Below are 20,643 nucleotides of genomic sequence, written 5' to 3'. Positions count from 1 at the left end.
AAGAAGCACACACACTGCTTTCAGAAAACCAAAGAATTTAAATTTTACCTTCTGAAAATGTCAGGTAATGCAACATAACAAGAACAAAACAACAACAACTAATAATAACTAATAATAATAAATACTAATATATAAGTACAAGTACTTGGCAATCATTTTTAATGATTTCTATGCAATTTTACACACATTTTACTTACCAAGCAAAACTTAATTATATTAATTTAACCAAAAGATCTTTTGAATTCCGAAGTTGTGTTACAATTTTTTAGCACCCCTCATTTTTGAAAGTTGAAAAATTCAACATGCTCTATAACATGCTTATAAAAATTTGTACAGGCTTCTAAGTTTTACACGCATATTTACAAGGCTGATTTAAGCTCCACTCTTCTTGCTCATCATCTGCAGCTGTTCCCTGCCCTACATTTGCTTTTCAGTCTCCATCCATCAGAGGAAAGGTTCCTGGTGAAAAAAATTCAGAATGCTTGCTCAACAAGTCTGGCACTTCTAACACTTTTTATTTTATTTTTCTGCTCCCTTGCAGGACAATCAGACAGACAGTGGGATGGTTTTGGCATCTGAGGAGTTTGAGAGGATAGAAAATAGACACAGAAAAGAAAGTGCATTCAGGTACTTGGTTATTTAGTTCTCCTCGCTATATCTCACAGCCCTCAGTAACATACAATACCCAGCAGTGTCCTCTGCAGCAAACCTCACTGCAGCCTCCTGTAAATGTGCTGGGAGCACAGAAATGCAAGCGCATCCATTCTCCTGTAACCTGCTGCTGGCGGCAGCATTCCTGATGGCATTTGTAACAAAAAGGGTTGATTGAGCTTAATGGCTTTTGAGTGGAGTCAGTTGACTCTGTGCAAGGAAATAAAGAGAGGAAGCATATTACACGGGCAAGAAATACAGCAAGAAATCAAGGAGCTTTCCAGACAATCAAGCAGCAAAGGTACAGTTCTTTCAAGGAAACACTTTTCTTGTGGAAATGTCACATATTCCCAATGCTCAAACTGCAATATAATGCCATTGGGAAAATGTGATTCTTTCCCCAGCTAGTGTGAAATGTTTCTGTAGTTGTTATGCATTCGACAGTAGATATGACATCAAATGACAACTCAAACCATCAAGGCACTATTTTATGGCTACTTTTAGAACATACAGAACAAAACTAGGCTAGGTTCCATTGATTTCAGGAAGAGAATTAATCTGCTTCTCCCACTGAAATAATTGAGACTTAGACTGCTGCCAGATGGGGAGCTCCTAAGCTACAAGGGGAAGTCCAATTGACTTTCCATACTATCAGGAGTATTGCATTTGTTCTATGTATACATCCTGTTATGTTTCATTAACCATAAGATTGACTGAAATAAACAAAAAATAGGGACAAACATGATGTTCACTGTAAAAATTATAATGAATATGTGCTGAGTTGCAATAGGTTCACTTTTCTGATATGTCACTGCCCATGTCAATACTCTACCCTTTTTTAAAAGATGTAAGAGTAGCACTAAAGACATCTGTACCTGTGGAAATAGAACCACTACTGAGAAAAGTCAGACTTTCTGAAGTCTGACAAAGGAGGGAAGAATCACAGGGAAAATACAAGATTTATTAAAGCTCAAAGCGTAACTCAGCTGATACTCAAAACCATTGGTGATACTTAACTGGCTTATATAGTTCCTGGCTTCGTTCAAATCCTCCCATAGAAATGGTGGATAAGAACAATGAAATCCTTGGTGGTGAGCATGAGGTACATCGCTGGTAGGTCTAAAAGCAATAAGAAAATCAGGATACATAGATACATGTTATTTGGTTGTTTTTTAAAATGAAACTTCCTGCTTTGAAGAAGTGATATTACAGTGCAATCCTATAAACTCTATGGGGCTTACTCTCTAGTAAGTCTGTTTAGGGATAATCTGCCAGTAGCTGAATCCAGTTTTCCTATATGAAATCAAGTTCCTGACAGCGGTAAGGTTTACAAAAAAACTACATTCTTGCATCTCATTTCTGGTGCACCACCTTCACTTTTTTATTGGAAAGATGCTCTCTGCATTTATTTATTTATTTATTTGTTTATCTGTTTATTTATTTATGAATTTTATATACTGCCCTATACCCGGAGGTCTGAGGGTGGTTCACATAAGTCTTCTATCATGTAACTTCACACATCTTGTAGAATTACCAACCTGCTAAATGGCTAGCTGTGCTTGCCCTGAGCTTTCTGATGCTAAGAAGCTTTTTTTTTTCTGGACAGTCAATTAGAATACTATCTCTTACTCAGAAGAACTGACTTCCTGTCTCTTGCTCTTTCTTTCTTTCCCCCACCCCCAACAGCAGTAAAGGATCCAGTCGAAATGCAGAATCAATAGTGGATCAATCAGACCTGAGGGGTAGGTGTCGGCCATCGTACCAGTCCCAGCTCAGAGGCCAGACTTTTTACAACAGTGAATATGGGGAACTGTCAGAACAGTCGGAGGAAGGCAGCTGCACTCCACCCACTGAGGGAGCCAGTCCCTCCCTCCTCCATGCTTCATTCTTTTCAGACCAGTATTGAAGGGAAGAACAGATTGTGGAGACACTCTGCTGAGAGACTACACTTCGCCCCTTATGCAGCACTACATTTGTTCAGTGGAGCCCACTTTCCCTTCATCCTTGAGGAATCCACAGTAGGGAACCCCTGTGGAACAGATGGCGAACTCCTTGGATGTGAAGATAGATGCCAAGCATTTTGATGCGGGATATAGTCCTTGCATTTGGCACTAGCACACTTCCTTGATCTGATTCTGTATTTGCCCCCCACCGCCCTGCCACCCTCAATTAGATATTGGATACAGTTCCCTGGGTGAAACGGGACTGTTCTGCCACCAGATGGATGTGTGTAGAGAGCTGCAGCCTCCGCTCAGTATTCAGCCTCCATTCAAATACTTTGCCGTAATAAGCTTCATTTCAGGTCAGATAAAAATAGATGTGTCTTAGCTGAGTTTCTTCCTGATATGCAGCCTTGTTTGCTTCTGCTCTTGTTTCAACTCAGCTATCATGGGAGGGGGAAGAAGCAAATGAATGAATTTGGGCAATGGAGGAGCAGCAGTATTTCCAGACTTGGAGAGTCCTGCTTCGCTAGATATAGACATTCCCTATAGACACATCAGTACAGAACTATATATTACATACTTAATTCTTGTATGGTGTTACATATTTCATTTATGTTAGACACTAAGCCTATTATAGATTTTATTCCATCACCATTCCCATGTCTGTGGTGGCATTATTGGCTGCTCTAGTACAAGCGGACCACTTTATCTCTGCACAGTGGGGGATTTGGTGTTAACTAGTTCAAGGTGGAAATTAATTTCCTTCACTCTCTACTGACATATACAGACTTAGAACCCATTTATGTGTTCAGTCATCTCCCACCCCACCCCTGAATCCCTGGTCAGCTATAAAATGTTCTTTATTGGCAGCCATCATTTTCAAAAATTTAGTGTCCCTTATCATCCCACGGCAAAGTATGGAACTTTCTCTTTGTGGAACTGAATGCAACCTTATAATAATAGAGAATCTAATGAAACCCTTAACTGGTGTTTTTAGCTCTGTCCCTCTACTTATTCTTCTCTACCTCCCAATTCCTACATCCTTACTTCCTCTTCCCAAGATATCATATGTTAGAATAAATAGTACAAAGTAAATTTCTGCAAATGTATCAATTTGCATTATTTATAATGGGAGGAATACAATGCAGGTCATTTTGTTAGTGCAAGCTGTTCTGCTTGCCTAACTAAACAATCTACCCTTTCCTCTTGCTGTCCACTGTTCCAGGGGTTCTCCTGACACCTCATCCCTGAGCCAATGGGGGAGGATATGGGGCACTGAAGGGAAGAAAGCCCCATTGCGCTAGCAGAAGTCCCTGTGTAGGCTTCCACTGGTGGAACTGGTTAGCTGAGCCCAGCCCTGAGTCTGGAATTTGAGGATATTACTAAACATATACACACATTTGCATTCTTCCCTGACACAGTCCTTAGCATAGTTTTCCATCTTCTAATTGTAAACCATTGCATCAATGAGGTTTTGTTTTTTACATAAATGAGGAATAAGTATAGAGTCAATCTGAACTTGTTTGTGTAGTTGTTCCCTTGCATAGCCTACGAGCCTTTCCCTCCCAGCTCTAATTCTGAAGGACGCTGCCATAGGAAAATGTCTGTGAAAGCCTTATGAAATGGCTTTTGACCAGCTTGTGAACTTCACTTTGTAATTCTGTACAGTGTCAGAGGCTCCCACTCTCAATTGTGTCTCCATGTGAAAGAATTTCTGCTTGCAGGCCAGGCTTCTGTTTATAGAACTGATAGTTTTGGTTTAGCTTATTTTATTTTTTTCATATTGGGCATATGTTTTCCCCCCCTCCAGATTATATATATTCCTCCATAAGAGGGCTTTATGCATTTACACATTTGTAATTATCATTGTTCATGCCTTTTCTACATTCATTTGTATCTTTATGAGTGCACTCAATGTCTTGTCCCTTTTTTATTACATTTCTTATCTACGTAAGTATACAGTTGTGGTTTAGTTATTATCAGGTGTGGAAGGGATGAAAGTTCTCTTGCCTCTGTGTGTGTATTACATATTCTGTAGAAAGGGGGAGGGGGAGGACTCAAAGAGGCATATAACTGGTGTACAAATGGAAAACACAATTCTACATGGAAGATTTCCTTCCTTCTTTCTGTTAGCAGAATCCCATTGACCTGAACAGCTGAGAACTTCACAAACCGGACCCATTTCAGATGTACTTTTAGTGCACTGAATCACTACCCAGATGCAGATGAAGTCCCCCTGCCCTGAGCAACGTAGATACACATGCAAAGCTGTAAATCTAATCTAATCAAGTGTTCCAGATTGCAGGAAAGCTGAAAGATCATGTTGCAGCTGCCTTAGGACCAAACAACCTGTTCATTGAGCATTCATTCTCATTTCTTGGCAGGAAGGTTAGATGACCTTGCATGAAAGCAAGTGTTATCCCACACTTCCTGGCACTTCCCTTACTGCAAAAAATCTGTGGGGGTGGGGGAGCAGGTTGTTGGACTGTACTTCAAAATCAGCTGTAATTCTGCAACCTGAATTTTCCAGTATGTGATTGAATTCTACTCAAAAACAGTGACAATCTGGAAGTGCCCTTAGTCTTAATACCTAGTTTAAAAAGATAAGGGACAGTGTGGCACCATAACAAGTTCTATGAGCATCAATATGTGACTTGCTCATCCTGTAGTATTGTTATAGGAATCGGTTGATCTTTAATGGGGGATAAACTCTTGATTGAGTCATTTTGGGGTGCAGCTACACAGCATCCAGGAATTGGAGCGTTTTGAAATGGGACATTGTTCCTGCAGTGTTTACATAAGAAAAACCCTGCTGGGTGATGCCAAAGGCCCATCTAGTCCAGCATCCTCCTCTCACAGTGGCCAATCATAGAGTGTATCTGGAGGGGTGTGTGCATCCACCTCTCACAGGATTAAAATGTCACAAGGAAAGCAGCCCTCAGTGTTAATGTGTGGAGAAGCCACATTCTAGATTCCACTCCCAGTTTTATTCTCTTGCAATACTAAACTAGCAGTAGTACTTCCATTTCATTAAAATAACTTATTTTAAAAACTATCATCTTTTTTCTCTTTTCTCTTTTGGTCATATTCCTGTTTACCCAGAGGTGTAATTAGGTGTTTGCGAAATCAGGGACAACACAACACTGCTATTGCGGCAAGCTCAAATGCAGGAGAAGCTTCCCGTTTTTCTCACACCGCAACAGAAACACCGCATGCATTTTTTTCCACCTTTCCTCTTCACCTCACTCTCACTCCGGATGCTTTGGGTACTTGGTTGTGTAAAATGTAGGAATTTCTAATATGGTATTGTGGTAAAGTGATGGGGGGGCACCAATACAGCTTCCTTGCCAAGGGTGCAAGGGACCCTTGATATGCCTCTGTGTTTATCTGCTGAATTTTACATGGCTTCAATTGCTTAAATAAAGCATTTAAAGAAATGTTTACCAATATAGTAGCAAACTCTGTAAAGAGTTAAGCAAACTGCAATGGTAGAAGGCCATATCAATTCTACAGATGAAGGTATTATCCCATTAATGCACCAATTATTGTAAACTGGGGGGTTTTTTAATAGAAAAAAATGAAAACCAATTATAGATATCTCAGTGAGTATGGAGGGGCAATTTGCTCATGCTAGGTCAAATAACCAAGTGCCTCAGGACATGGTCAGTTCTTCCATGTTGTGAGATAACAGTTTCTTTACGATTTCTTGATGCTCACTGTAAAGAGTAGGCCATATAAACAGACTATACCCAGAGAGGAATTCCCAAATAATTACACAATTTTGGGGAAGCAACTATTTGGAGCTCCTCACCATCCTTGTTATTTTATCTTGTTCTGAGCACTTTCACTACTACTTGCCAATTACTTTTAATATGTTACTTCTCCTGATGTTATTTGATGGGTAAAGTGATTGATGCGCCCCAATTCACCATGGTCTTTTAATGGTACTGTTGTCTTCCTAAATTTGTAATTCAAAACATCCACACAGTGTGCAGATTTTATATCTCCAAAGAAAAAACTCTTGTTTCTCAGTTTCTCTGTTCAGGACACCAGCTGCATAAGCACAATTACTGCAAAACTGGAAATATAGATGGATAACAGAAAGAATGGTGGTGGGGCAGTATTCTAGGACATAAAAGCAAATACAGACTTGCAGAATAAAGCATTCAACTTTTCTTGGTCCACTATTCTGTTGTTTCAAAGAGCATTTTAAAGCATATGCTATCTTCCGGATGCAAGGGTTAGTCTCACTTCCCCATTCTCTGATAGAAATGGCTCTGAAAGTCTGATTCTGACTGAGTCATTCTTTAAAAGAACATATCTGTTGGAAAGATCTGGCACAGGACAACACTTCTACTCCTGAATGAAACTCCCAACACTCTGATTGGATCAGGGACCAGACTTGTCTGTAAGGCAGATTATACAAGCTGCTTGCATGCTGGATATGTCTTGTTTATTTGAAGCTGCAGCCTCAAGTTTCTTTGGCAACAAGGGTGAGGGACCTGTGCACCTCCAGATATAGCTGGACTGCAACTCCCATCATCCCAAATCACTGACCATGCTGACTGGAATTGATGGAAGTTGGACTCCAACAGCATCTGGAGGACCACAGCTTCCTTACCACTACTGTATTCTACAATATATCTCTTTCTAGTTTTCACTAAGTGGAAGCATTAAAAGTCTGGGTAGTATTCATCTGATTCCCATTTCCCTTGAATAGATTTGCAGTGTTTTGAGAAACTCTGAGAAAGAATCAGTTTGCCCTTGGTATGGGCAAGTGTCTAATTTTAATGCAGACTCTAGATCTTAAGTAGCATGAATATATAGAAAGGCACTTCAAAATCACAGGACAAAACCGCAGAAAAGTAACCTCTTTTCTGCTGGATCTTCTGCCACTGCTGTAACCTCTTAAAGGCACTGTGGAAATGCATCTGTTGTCTGTATGGAGTAATATACATTTTTAATCAATTAAGATGTATGAAAAGTCCCCTGTGTGGAAAAAATACTTCTGGAGTTAATTGAAATTGGCTGGTAAGAATCAAGAATTGTTTCTTAGGCTCCAAATTCACATTTGAGAGGGAGAAGGATGAGCTATTTATAGAGTGGTTATCTATAACTTGCAAGATCTTTGTTGGCCCTCTTTGGTGTCAAAGATACCCTGTGTGATTTGGGATTCTTCTCCAGTCTCATTTTCCAGTCTGTAAAATGGACAGGATGCACTTACCCATATCATACATAATGTAACCAGATGTATGTGAATTTAAAGAAAATCCATATTTCCATACCACCTAATAGAATTCCAAGCACAGTTCCAGAATGTACTTTGTTTTACTGCTACTGTGTTAATTTTGATACAGCAATTCTACACTGTTATAAACAGGAACTATTGCAGTAAGAGGAAGCCTTATGACAGTCATGGGTTTGTGGGCAAAAGTTGCCAAGCATTCTCCAGAATGTTGTTGGGTCATCTACCACTTGCATTCCTTGGCAAATCCTTTATTGCCTTCTGAAGTGCACGTTCCGCTCAAACTAGGCTAAGGAAGCAGGACAGGTTTTGCTGAGGATCTCCTCATAAAGCCACACCTTTAATATGAATTTAGTAACTATATATATTCAAAGGATTTTAAGAATGTTTTCATACTTAGCGGGGGGGGGGGGAGCTTCTCATTAAATTGGACCTGAATTAGAAAGATGAAATGAGATTTCTTTTCCATTGTCTGAATGTAGAAATAAATTAGTCATACACTCACCAGGATGATCTCAAAACAGCTTCAAAATAAGCCAGAAAGTCCTTTCTCCAGCTTCATATTGAAGCTATTTTGATCTTCCCTGGTGAGTATATGACTTTAATTTTCTCTAGAACACTCATCAGTCTAACTCTGGCTTCACTAATTGTCTACAAACACTGAAAGGTGGGAGAAGGCTCATTTCTCACAATGGAATTGATTTGAACAGTGTCTATAGGATTTGCTTCAGAACACTCCTTAAAAGGGCTGGAGGCTTATTTTAAAACAAATCATGACAGCTAGGAGTCTCGGCCCCCTGTGTCTCATCAGTTCGCTGATGACAATCAGCTTTACTTCTCTGTAATCAGGAGTGGCTGTGCAAGCCCTGGCCCAGTGTCTGGATGTATTAGTGGGTTGATGGGGGCTAATAAACTGAGTCTGAATCATGGCAAGATGGAGGCTATGTGTGTGAATGACTTCTGGATCCAGGAGGTCAGTCAATTGCCTGCCCTAGATGGGATTATACCATGAAGGAGCAGGTACATTGGATGTTTTCCTGAATCTTGCTTTGTCACTGGAAGGTCAGGTGGCCTGTGTGGCTAAGAGTGCCTTCAACCAGCTGTGGTTGGTGTCACAACTGCAACTGTTTCTGGACCACAGCAGCCCAGGCATTGGTAATAACAAGATGGAATTACTGCAGTGCACTCTAGGTAGGTCTCCCCTTGTGATCTGGAAGTTGCAGCTAGTGTAGAATGTGAATGTTAGACTGCTTGTGAATTCTAAACACTGATTGATTACCTGCAATGGGCTAAAACCAACCAACCAAACATATTAATACTAATGATTTACTGTTAGCACACTTAAAGCTGGTGAAAGAGTAGCATTTATTACCATTCTTTGACTGGTTTGATTAGGGCTATAAAACCCTGGTTATTGTACTCCCAATCAGACCTGTTAAACAGTATGGATGCCTTCTATCCTCTCAAAGCATATTGTTGATAATCCATTTGTAGTGTAATCCTGCATGTGTCTACTGAGAAGTAGCCGCGCAATCCTAACTGTCATCTCAGAAGCTGTAATGAATTCAGTGGGGTTTACCTCCAGATACATGGGGTTAGTATTACAGCCATACCTTGTTTCTCGAACGGAATCCATTCCAGAAGTCTGTTCAACTTCTGAAAATGTTCGGAAACCAAGACGCAGCTTCCGATTGGCTGCAGGAGCTTCCTGCACTCAATCAGAAGCTACGGAAGCCGTGCTGGACATTTGGGTTCCAAAGAATGTTCGCAAACTGGAACACTCACTTCCGGGTTTGCGGTGTCCAGGAGCCAAAATGTTCGAGTTGCAAGGTGTTCGCAAACCAAGGTACGACTGTACGTCCTTCATAGCTTTGAACATAATGGGCAGTGCTTATTCCAAATTAATTTATGAAGAGTACAAGGATGTGCTATTGTGTGTGACACAAGATGGCTTTAGTGACTGATCAGTATTACAATCAGTAAATCACTCTGAAACTTGCAAATCAGTTGTTGTTTTTACTAGAAACACATCTGGACCAGTAACTGTCCCACACTAAACTTTAATGACTTAACTCATGTACTTACCAGCTTAAACAAATCAGCCGTAAAACATACCCCAGAATATGCCTGTTCTTGTTCAGAAAACCTAAGCGATGATGAAGTAAGCATTTTGCTACACACACCTGTGCTGAAAATGTCTGTGCACACACAAACAACTGACATAGATGTATTCAGTGTAGTGATGTTATGTTGGTGGGGGTGAGCAAACTACTTCTGGACTGGGTCACCTGCATATGCAAAAGGGTAATGTGAGACCTTTAATCCAACACACAGTTCTGAATGCTAGAGTCATTTGCACTCTGTCACTTTTGACTGCAACATCCACCAGTTTGGGATGGGATAATTCAATCCAACACACACCATTTCTCCTTCCAGCAGGTGAGCTAAGGTAGCAAAGCTTTCCTGGGCATGGGTAATGTGGTCACTGTGGCATATATATTGGTAAACTGTCTGGACTATTGTAATGCAAGCTTTGTTGGGCTTCCCTTGCAGCTGGTCCAGAGTAGGGATGGAAGAATCTGTCTATTTCACATCTCGGATTCTCATTTTTCCAATCTTAAACCCCGTTCTCCACATTTTGCAGCAATTTGTTGAAAATTTTGAAAATTCATCAGCATTTTAGTGTGAATTTCTCCTAATAAACAATTGTATACAGTTTTCAGTAATGTACACATTTGTGCAAGTAATTTCCCCTAATACATGCATTTTTGTAAATATTGGTTGGCAAAATACAATGCTAAATTTGGATGTGTGAATTTTGAAGCTGTGCTTTGGTTTGCATATTGTTTCAGAAAGTGTCAATTTGATAGCTACTTACATACAAAATCTAAATAAGCTGACCAGGTTAACTGAAAAAAGTATTCTTATTCACTGCCTAGCAAGGGCACTAAGATCAGCTAAAGGAACTAATTTAGTTTTGCAATAATTACAGGCTTGTGGTAACATGGGCTTTTTCACTGGCAGCAGCAATGTTGTGGAATGCCCTCCCTGCTGATATATAAGAGACACCATCAGTATTGGCATTCTGCCAGCTCCTGAAGACACATCTGTTTAGGCAAGCATTCTCCTGAACTGAACTTCTGGTTTGATGGTTTCAACTGCGTTTTGGTTTTTAAAACTGCTTTAAAAACAGTTTTTTAATTGTTTGTTTTATTGCATATTTTAATTAAGGATGTTTTGGTGCACAATTGTTATTGTGTGTTTTAATGATGTATTGATTTTATTGTTGTAAACCAATTAGGAACCATTTTGGCATATACGCAGTATATATATTAATAAGAATCATAGCTGTCTATTTAGCAGCTATTTCTGCACAGAGCCTCATGCACAGCACACTTGCTTGTCAGCAAGTGTCAGATATGTGGATTTCTTAGTAAAATAAAAAAAAATCTTAAAGCTATCTGTTAGATTGTCAGTAAATGAAAAGCATATGAGGCACGCTTGGTTTATTTTTTTATTTTACATTTACTGTATTCCCAAACAACTCCTTAAATGCTATAGACCTCATTTTCTCTTTATCCTTAGCATCAAGGAAAACCTATTATGGCCTATATACCTTTCTACTTTTCATTAAGAACTATCCACTAATCATATCTGTTCATAAAGCTTAGAGGAATTATAATGCTTCTTCAAAAGAAAATATTGTGGAGTCATTTAATTTCTGCCGAATGTCCTAGTGTTCTGATGTCTGGGCATTTAGGCGCACTCCTGTTCCCCTAGTGAAAACGATACTAGGGATGAGGCATAGAGAATCTGAGCTCATGCAAGCTAGAGAAAAGATGATTACAGAGAGAATCTTGGATGACAAGGTCTTAATGGAAATAAAAGCTGTACCTGGGGAAAAGAAGAGAGGCAGGTGGAAGAAGACAACATAGAAGAAACTGGATCCAAGAGACTGGGGTCTGCCCTAGTATAAAGACAGAAGGGGTCTAAGAATAAAGTATGTGTGGTGGGATTTAAGATATTAAAGGACGGAAGGGTCAAGAAGAGTTCAGCTCCTTTTATTCTGTCAATAGATCTGCCACTGATTTGTGTGTTTTGTTTCCTAAGGACTTTAGTTTGTTCACCAATTAAAGTACGTAATGTAATAAACACTAATGAATGCTGCTTTGCCTGATTAGAAAGACAGTACAATTGTGCATTGGGGGGGGGGGATTATGTTCCAAGGATGGTGAGTATATGCAAACTCATGTAGTTCTGAACTACTTCCAGGCAACCACCTGTACCTTCCAAGCTTAAAAGCTCTCTGCCTTACTTAGTGGGCTCTAGGATGCTTTTGTGCCAGCTCTGAGATGTTCCAAGTTCCAGCAAGAACATCCCAGAACCTAGGATGCATGCTTAAAAGCTCTTTCCACCAGGAAAACTCAACACAAAAGGAGCTTTTAAGCTCTTCACCTTGTGTGTAATTAATTTGTGCGATTTCAACCAGTCAGTTTTCAACCATACAAGGTTGAGATCGCACAAGTTAATTGCACACAAGGTGCTATTGTACTGTATATGAAAATATTTCCCATTGGAAGATTTACTTTCATTTCTCTTTGCCCATGCAGGAGTGTTTGTGCTTTTGTATATAGCTGTGCTGCAGATTTACTTCTGAATAATAGCAGTACGTCAAGTTGTCTGGTTTGTTGTATGAATGCACCCAGTGTTTTTGTACATAGAATCATAGAGTTGGAAGAGACCACAAGGGCCATCGAGTCCAACCCCCTGCCAAGCAGGAAACACCATCAGAGCACTTCTGACATATGGTTGTCAAGCCTCTGCTTAAAGACCTCCAAAGAAGGAGACTCCACCACACTCCTTGGCAGCAAATTCCACTGTTGAACAGCTCTTACTGTCAGGAAGTTCTTCCTAATGTTTAGGTGGAATCTTCTTTCTTGTAGTTTGTTTCTCATTTTGATTTCTTAATGAATGGCTGGACTGACTTGATAAGGTGCTTTGACTCATTTGAAACAAAATAGTCGTAGAATTATTTACTTCATACAAATATAGCACCATCTGTGTACATAAGCACATTGAAGAATTATATTAAAAAGCTGTGAGTGCCATTAGGATTGCAGCCAAAACAGAGCCGCTGGAAAGCAAGAGGGAGGGAGAACCAGGAGGATTGCAAAGGAACAAAAAGAAAATAAACTATTGAGACCAACCAACCCCAAACCCCAAGGGGTTGAGATCATGCTCGATGGTCACAGCAAAGGACTGTAGCTCAGTGGCTGAGTATCTGTTTTGCATATGGATGGTCCCAGTTTTATTCACTGGCATCTCCAGGTAGGGCTGGGAATGTCCCCTGCTTGAAACCCTAGCCAGCTGCTTCCAGACAGTGTAAACAATACTGAGCTAAACAGACCAATGGTCTGACTTGGTATAAGGCAACTTCCTATGCTCCACAGAATACTGTTATTATTTAGTGCATTTAAAATCACTCTTCATTCCAAATGTTTGTGTACGTTGGTTTTTTTGGGGGGGGGGGTTAGGGTTGGTAAAAGACCAGGGAGAGTGGAGTATGGAATGGAGTATGCTGGAAGGGAGCATAGGTGACTAACTGGCTGGAGCACTGGAGAGCAACATTTTGTTGCAGCTTCCACTTGCTGTAAATAATAGTGTTACAGCTATGTTGTGCTGTTGGGCTAAGCAAAGAGCTAGAGCTTTCTTTCTAGGTTCTAATTGTTTGATAGTAGATAGTGAACAATATGTACTGTATTTACGCGAATCTAATGTGCCATTGAATCTAATGCGCACCTCAATTTTCAAAACCTTGAAACCAAAAAAGTATTTGCTACCAAAGGTAATATGCGCCATCAAATCTAATGTGCACCCAATGTTAATTTGGCCAAAAAAGATGTGCATTACATTTGAGTAAATACAGTATTTCCTTACTGGCTAGTCGCTACTATCAGTCTTGCTGCCCTTTATGTAGTCTATTGTAGGTAGACACACCTTCTTGGAGGGAGGCTGTAATTTGCTCAATCTGTGAGAAAAATGGATTTGCCAAGAGAGCTAAAATCTTCTGACTCTGACCCAATCCATGGATAATGCAAATTGGTTACAAAAGGTTACAAAATGGTGCCAACCAGTAGAACTGATCTTTAATAGTGTGCTGGGATGAGGCTAGAATTTTGTCCACTTGCTTGGGTTTCCCGCCTGCTCAGCTTGTACATTTGTAAATAGGCAGTTTATTACAAATGCCACACTAAGTCTCTAGTGTTACTTTAGCCAAAGGAAAACTGCTCTATAGAATATGATTTCCCTGGAACATCCCACTATTCAGAGATTTACGTAGGACAAAACAAAATCTACATCTCCAAAACATTTCTAAAACTTTAGCTGTCACCCAGAAGAACCAAATGCAGTGAGAACTGTTATATAAACTGTTGTGATATTTGTTACATCCCTGCTCTAGATATTCATAAGCTCTATATTCACTTCTGATGCTATTCTATCCTCTGTTGCTGATATTATAGACAGATTTTATAAATTCTGCATAGGAAGGAATTTCAAGGAGACAAGCAGGCAGCTTTTGCTGCTGATTTTAGTTCTGGTGTTACTGCTTGCATGAGGGACGCAAGGTGCTACCGTGACATTTACACATTTAGAAAAGCAGCATTCTTCCTAAGTATTTTCTGCTTTGCATAAAAGTAAACACTGTCAACTCCACTGATGCGGTGACACTTTACAGTACAGCTGAGCTGTCAATAAAGTTGCACTAGATTGGGAGATATTATTCTCTGTAGAACTGTGAATTTTCTCTATAGCAATGAAAGCACAAGACCAGTTCTGAGCAATCACAGTGGAACAGCAAGGCATTTTCTGTATAACTAGTACTTTTGTTCTGGTGCCTGAGGCATAGGTGATATTTTGCAATTTCCCCTTCTGGATTGTCATTTTGTAACCCTTTTTTATTTGCACAGTTTGATTGAGCCTTTCCAGCATCATAAGCCATGGTTTATGAAGCCAGGAACAAGCATCAGGGATGAATGCTTCTCCTCTGCTTCTCCACTCCTCCAACTGTGCACTGGGTTCTTTGGTATGAAAAGTCTAGTTTGTATTAAGTCAAAGTTTCCTGCTATGTCCAAACCAGTGAACTCTGTCTAAATGTCAGCAAACCAAGAAAACAAGTGAGGATGTGATCCTGGCTTTATTTTCCTGGTTTGCTGATAGGTAATGGAGTACAGTTTCCTGGAAAAAAATCATGCCTGCATACTGAAAAGGAGTGTAAAGGCAATGAAAAATCAGAAAAGACTGGTAGGAGAGATTTCACATGCTTATTTAATTATTGTTAATGGTACGTTTCTTAACACAAATGTGCAGATAGCTCAGCCAAGTCTACATTATCTTCACATCAAACATCATGGGTGCCCATCTATATGCAGAACAGATGTGGAGCTAAGGAATCAAACTGTACCTTGTGCACAGGACTGATTCCAAAGAGCAGAATAATTTTAGCTAGGCCTGATTCTGTGCCTTTCTGCTACTGGGTGGCACCACACATCAGTTATAAAACACATGATTTGCATGTGGAAGAGCCTAGGTTTAACCCCTGGCACCTCCAAATGAAAAATAAATAAATAATGTGATGGGGAAAATCTCTTTCTGGGATCTGAAATAACTTTTCCCAGACAGAATACTCAGCAATAGGCTAGATGGACCAAGAGTCTGACCACCTATAGTATGTAACATGTATAAAAATCTTCATTGTAGTCAGAAGGATCTAGCAAGATCTGCTAGGCATTGCAGCTGGTCACAGTCACCTGTGTGAATTCAGATACAAGATGGAATGTACAGTAACAAACACTCATTATAGAATATATTACAACGATAGAAAATGGATCGGTCCATTATTGCTCTATTATTTTCTTGTAGCTTCAAGTAAAAGCAAATGCAAGTGGGCTAGACGTCAACTAATAAGGTTGTTCTAATTTTGCTATAAAATGCAAGCTGTTTTCCCACAGAGCTGTCTCCTGATTGCTGTGACAGAACAAATACAGGAACCCATTTTTTCTGTTAAAATAATAAGTGTATTATTTTCAATAGCAAAGAGGCATGGAAAACATTTAACATTGTCAAGCAATCTGCCCATGGTCAGACACAGTAAATATTTCTTGTGAAGGACACTAGTGAAATGTGAATATTTGTCATTTTTGTTGCTGCATAGTCCCCTGAGTACAGGATGAAGAGTTTTTGCAGAATGCTTAAAAGGCCATTAGTGGACCCACTGTGGTTCATCACCTTGCATTTCCCAAGCACCGGGGGTGGGGGATGGGGGAGATGTGATGTGAAAGCAGAACATTCAGCTACCACTTCAAAAACATTTCCTGTATTATATTGACATTTCTATAGAGCTTTTCATAAATGACATCTCTGAGGATTTTACAGATCCACAAGTTATCTGCCTTTAGTGGGTTTTGTGGGTCAATGTTTGCTCTCACAAGCACGCACAATGCGTACTGCATTTGTTGAAAGCCACCCCAGAAGAGGAGGGAAACTTGGCCCTCATTAAAGGAAAAATTAAACTAGCACAATGCAATTTTCTTCTAGATTCCTCACACTGGTGATCAAGTGTATCATTCACAACAAACACATTAGCTCTCCAAAAGGAAACATTTAACCACACTGCTAAAGATTAATAATTGCTCTCAATGTGGGGCTTTCCATTGCTGCTAACAAAATAACTAGGCAGGACATGCAGAGCAGACAGGTGGTTATTTGCTTCAAAACACAAATATTTTCTGCAACAAATACTAAAAATAAAAAATAAAACAGTGCATTTAACCATCATAAATGTTAGATGGAAGGTTGCTTCTGAGTTTTCTTTTTGGATTTTTTGTGGCATCCATTTCTGAGGACATAAAAAGTGATCCGGAGTGGTTTCATGCATATTTATTTTATTTATCTGTGTACCCACTTTTCAGAGCAAAAAGCCTTCAGAAAGCAATTTAAAAGAATACATTGGAATAAATACAAGTTAAAATCAATTAAATATAGCAAACAATACAAAAAACCCTAAACAGCTATATAAAACAGGAGTCCAATAAGACAGTTAAAAGGCCTTCAGACTCAGGCTGGTCTTTAGCACACACCTAAAGTCTGTGAGTGAGGGGGCTGGCAAATCTCACTAGGTAGTGAGATACACAGTCAGGGAGCCACCCCTGAGAGGACATTGTTTCTAGTATTTCTGATAATGGCAGGGCCAAGGCAAGACTTTAGATACTAATCTCAAGGGTCAGATAGATTCACATGAATGGGATGTTCCATATTAAGTCTGAACAAAATTACAACTACTTTACCATTGTTACATGTGGTGGTATTATTTATATATATGGTACATCTGCTGGTGTACCAACTGCAGCCTTCTCTGGAAAGTTCAGACTGTAACCCATGCCCTTCTCATGGGCAAGCTGGGCTTAACTATTGAAATGTGGGGGTTTTTTTTGGGGGGGGCTGCCTTTAACATGACTCAGAAACTTTTAACTACAGTAGTTCAGAATGTAGCCACATGAATCCTGATGGGTGCTAGTATTTGCATCATAGGACACCATTATTGTGCCACTTGCACTGGTTGCTGGTATGCTTTCCAAGCCCAATCTGCCAATTTTAACTTGTAAAACCTTAGAGGATTACTTGGATCCAAGTAATTTGAAGGACCATGTTCACTAATACCAATCTTTTCACATGTTATGGCCAACAACTGAGGCCATTCTCACTTGCATGCCACCAAGATGGTGGGCACAATGTGGAGGGCTTTCTCCGTGATAGCCCATGACTCCAGAATTCACTGCTAGCTGGCTGCTATACAGTTAGTACTGTTTATAAATAAAATTATTATTATTATTATTATTATTATTATTATTATTATTAGGTCTTCAGAAAGGCCTTGACAACCGGCTTAGTCTCAGTGGCTTATTTATGAGTGATACCTTATGCTGCCATTGCACTTCTGCAAATTATGTTTTATTCCTGGGATGCATGTGTATTTATTATTATGGCTTTTATTAATGTTGTGAGCTTTATTGGAAGTTTTAGTATTGTATTCTGTTTTAATATTTTCAGGAAGTGTTTTTATGTGTTATTGTGTAAGCCACTTGGAGAGGAGTTTAGTCATAAAGGCAGCCTATAAATATTTTTAAATAAGTTGTAGAAGGCTGATTAAAACTCCAACAAAAACTGTGCTACAGCATGGACAAATTCTGTAGCCTCTCCCCCTTTATTGCCAGCACAGCTAACATCCACAAGTCTTCCCCCACCCCAGTGATACCCTGACCTTCATCTATGAAATATTGATCGGTGTATGACCAAGATGGAGATGAATCTTTAACCCCAACATTGAAAAATGTGCACCCATAATAGCCATGAGTCTTATGTATGTATGAAATGTGTGGATGTATGTAGATGAAACACATGCTAAGCCCATTATTCTGCTGTGAAGTAAATGTGCTCATTCTCCACATTCTCAATAGTCACAATGAAGGACTAATAAGCACCAAAAGAGGAAAAGCTGGTTGATGATACAAGGTATAACAAGAAAGGGATGTTTATATTTAGTAAAATGAATCACAGTGCAATTCTAAGTGCATTTACTCATAAGTAAATTATGCTGTGTTTAATTGTATTACTCCTAAGTAACTAGATAAGAGTCCCTTCTAAGCAAAATACATGGGATTGCACTACATAATATTAACTTATTTATGTACTGCTTTTCAGCCAGGATTGGCTCTCACACCAGGTTCCAGTTAAAACCCACATAAAGGTACAATATAATTAAGGATATATTTGGCATATGTTAGGAAGTCTCTTCTGGTTTTGGCAGCTGGTGATACAGTCCAGGCTCTTCCCTTTGAATCAAGAGGGACAGATCATAGAATCATAGAGTTGGAATAGACCACAAGGGCCATCGAGTCCAACCCCCTGCCAAGCAGGAAACACCATCAGAGCACTCCTGACATATGATTGTCAAGCCTCTGCTTAAAGACCTCCAAAAAAGGAGATTCCACCACACTCCTTGGCAGCAAATTCCACTGCAGAACAGCTCTTACTGTCAGGAAGTTCTTCCTAATGTTTAGGTGGAATCTTCTTTCTTGTAGTTTGGATCCATTGCTCCGTGTCCGCTTCTCTGGAGCAGCAGAAAACAACCTTTCTCCCTCCTCTATATGACATCCTTTTATATATTTGAACATGGCTATCATATCACCCCTTAACCTCCTCTTCTCCAGGCTAAACATGCCCAGCTCCCTTAGCCGTTCCTCATAAGGCATCGTTTCCAGGCCTTTGACCATTTTGGTTGCCCTCCTCTGGACATGTTCCAGTTTGTCAGTGTCCTTCTTGAACTGTGGTGCCCAGAACTGGACACAGTACTCCAGGTGAGGTCTGACCAGAGCAGAATACAATAACTATTATGTCAACGTGTGGAAGGCACAGCATAATGCGGAAAGGAAAAGGGGGCTTATGGCTGGGAAATGGAGTGGATCAGAAGGTGCTATATAAGATAGACTAGCAGAGGGTGAATAGGCAGCTTCTGTAGCTTGATATTTCTGTGAATCCACTGTCTGGCCAGCATATTGCCAGTGGGACAAAAAGTTTCTCTTCTATCAGGATATGGTTTAAGCCACATTTAACCCCAATGAAATGTAATTTGGCATATGAGGTTTAACTTATTAAAAAGGAGCCAGAAGAGACATGCTTACACTATGCACTCACCAACAACTTAATACATAGGCAGGAGGGAAGAAATCTAGACGCCCAGGCAAATGACCCTCATGAGACCCCAACACACACACACTGCTTAGCCCGTGCGTGAGAAAGAGGGATTGGGGGAAAGCTGTGTGTCTGTGTAAGAGGGATCTCAGGCTTCACCGACCTCTGGCATGTATTCCTGGTCTACACCAACCGGCAAAATCTTTGCAGGGTTTCAGAAAGGAATATTTCCCAGCCTTACCTGAAGATGAAAGAGGCTGGATCCAGGACCTTCTGAATGTGCAGCTTTAGCCCTGATTTTGGCCCTTCCACCGGAGCAAGGCAAGGTGAATTATGCTGACTTGGAGGGGACTTGGGTCCTAGAGAAATGTGGGTTGCGCGAAGGCTGAGCGGATTTCTAGCTCTCATCAGAGAAGTGAATTTGTGAGGCAATTTCCTCCTAAAATGATGGGGAGGAGTGGAGTGTCGTTAACTATTATGTCAACGTGTGGAAGGCACAGCATAATGCGGAAAGGAAAAGGGGGCTTATGGCTGGGAAATGGAATGGCCGGTGTGAGGTAAACGGACTGAGCGAAGGAGTGATTTGCTTGACGGGTGTTGCTGCCCTGCTTTCGCTCCCTCGGAAGAGGGCATAATAATAACACTGAGCTTCGATCGACTGGTAACGGCGGAGGAGAAAGGGTCAGTTTCTGTTGGGAGCACACGCACACACACACACACACCAGTCCTGCCTCAGTGTCCAATGAGTGTGTGGAGGGGGGAGGGGTTGCAGTAAAGCAACGTAAGGAAGATACATATAGATGTGGAGCTGGTTCGCAGGCACAGCTGTCCCTAAGCCTGGCTGCCTTTTCCCTTTTCAACGGTTCAGCTCCCCAAGTACAGCGACCGCGCTGCCGCCTCTCCCTCAGAATCCAGCGCAACCCAACTATTTTTAAACTAGCCCCGCCTCCGCTGCCTCAGTCCCTGACTGTAAGGCTCGCGCACCCTCCCCTAGGAGTGGGTGTGACTTTTCACTCGAGTTCCCTCCCACCTCCTCGTGGCGGTGCGTGGGGGGAG

At 40.5% G+C, this 20,643-nt stretch overlaps 1 protein-coding gene and 1 long non-coding RNA gene across 6 annotated transcripts in view; one reads left to right on the top strand and one right to left on the bottom strand.

The window, feature by feature from the left end:
* The window catches only part of FLT4 (fms related receptor tyrosine kinase 4), a 96,166-nt gene extending 84,169 nt beyond the window's left edge, over positions 1–11,997 (top strand). For 4 of the 5 annotated variants that reach the window (XM_083487950.1, XM_083487954.1, XM_083487952.1 and 1 more), the window contains exons 29-30: positions 542–627; positions 2,338–11,997. In XM_083487950.1, coding sequence (XP_083344076.1) covers positions 542–627; positions 2,338–2,557 — 306 coding nt within the window. In that variant the 3' untranslated portion in view covers positions 2,558–11,997. The remainder of the gene's footprint in view (positions 1–541; positions 628–2,337) is intronic. The other variant, XM_083487951.1, reaches the window with a different exon arrangement.
* On the bottom strand, positions 130–20,595 carry LOC310699767. The gene is made up of 2 exons (XR_014522230.1): positions 19,829–20,595; positions 130–1,770 (listed from the first exon to the last, which is right to left on the bottom strand). It is a non-coding gene; the product is annotated as an uncharacterized lncRNA (long non-coding RNA).
* Between the last annotated feature and the right edge of the window lie 48 nt (positions 20,596–20,643).

The sequence above is a fragment of the Podarcis liolepis genome (genome assembly GCF_965112155.1).
Source record: "Podarcis liolepis genome assembly, chromosome: 2".
Lineage (NCBI taxonomy): Eukaryota > Metazoa > Chordata > Lepidosauria > Squamata > Lacertidae > Podarcis > Podarcis liolepis.
Note: the sequence above shows the minus strand (reverse complement) of the source record. Positions and strands in the feature narration are given on the sequence as shown.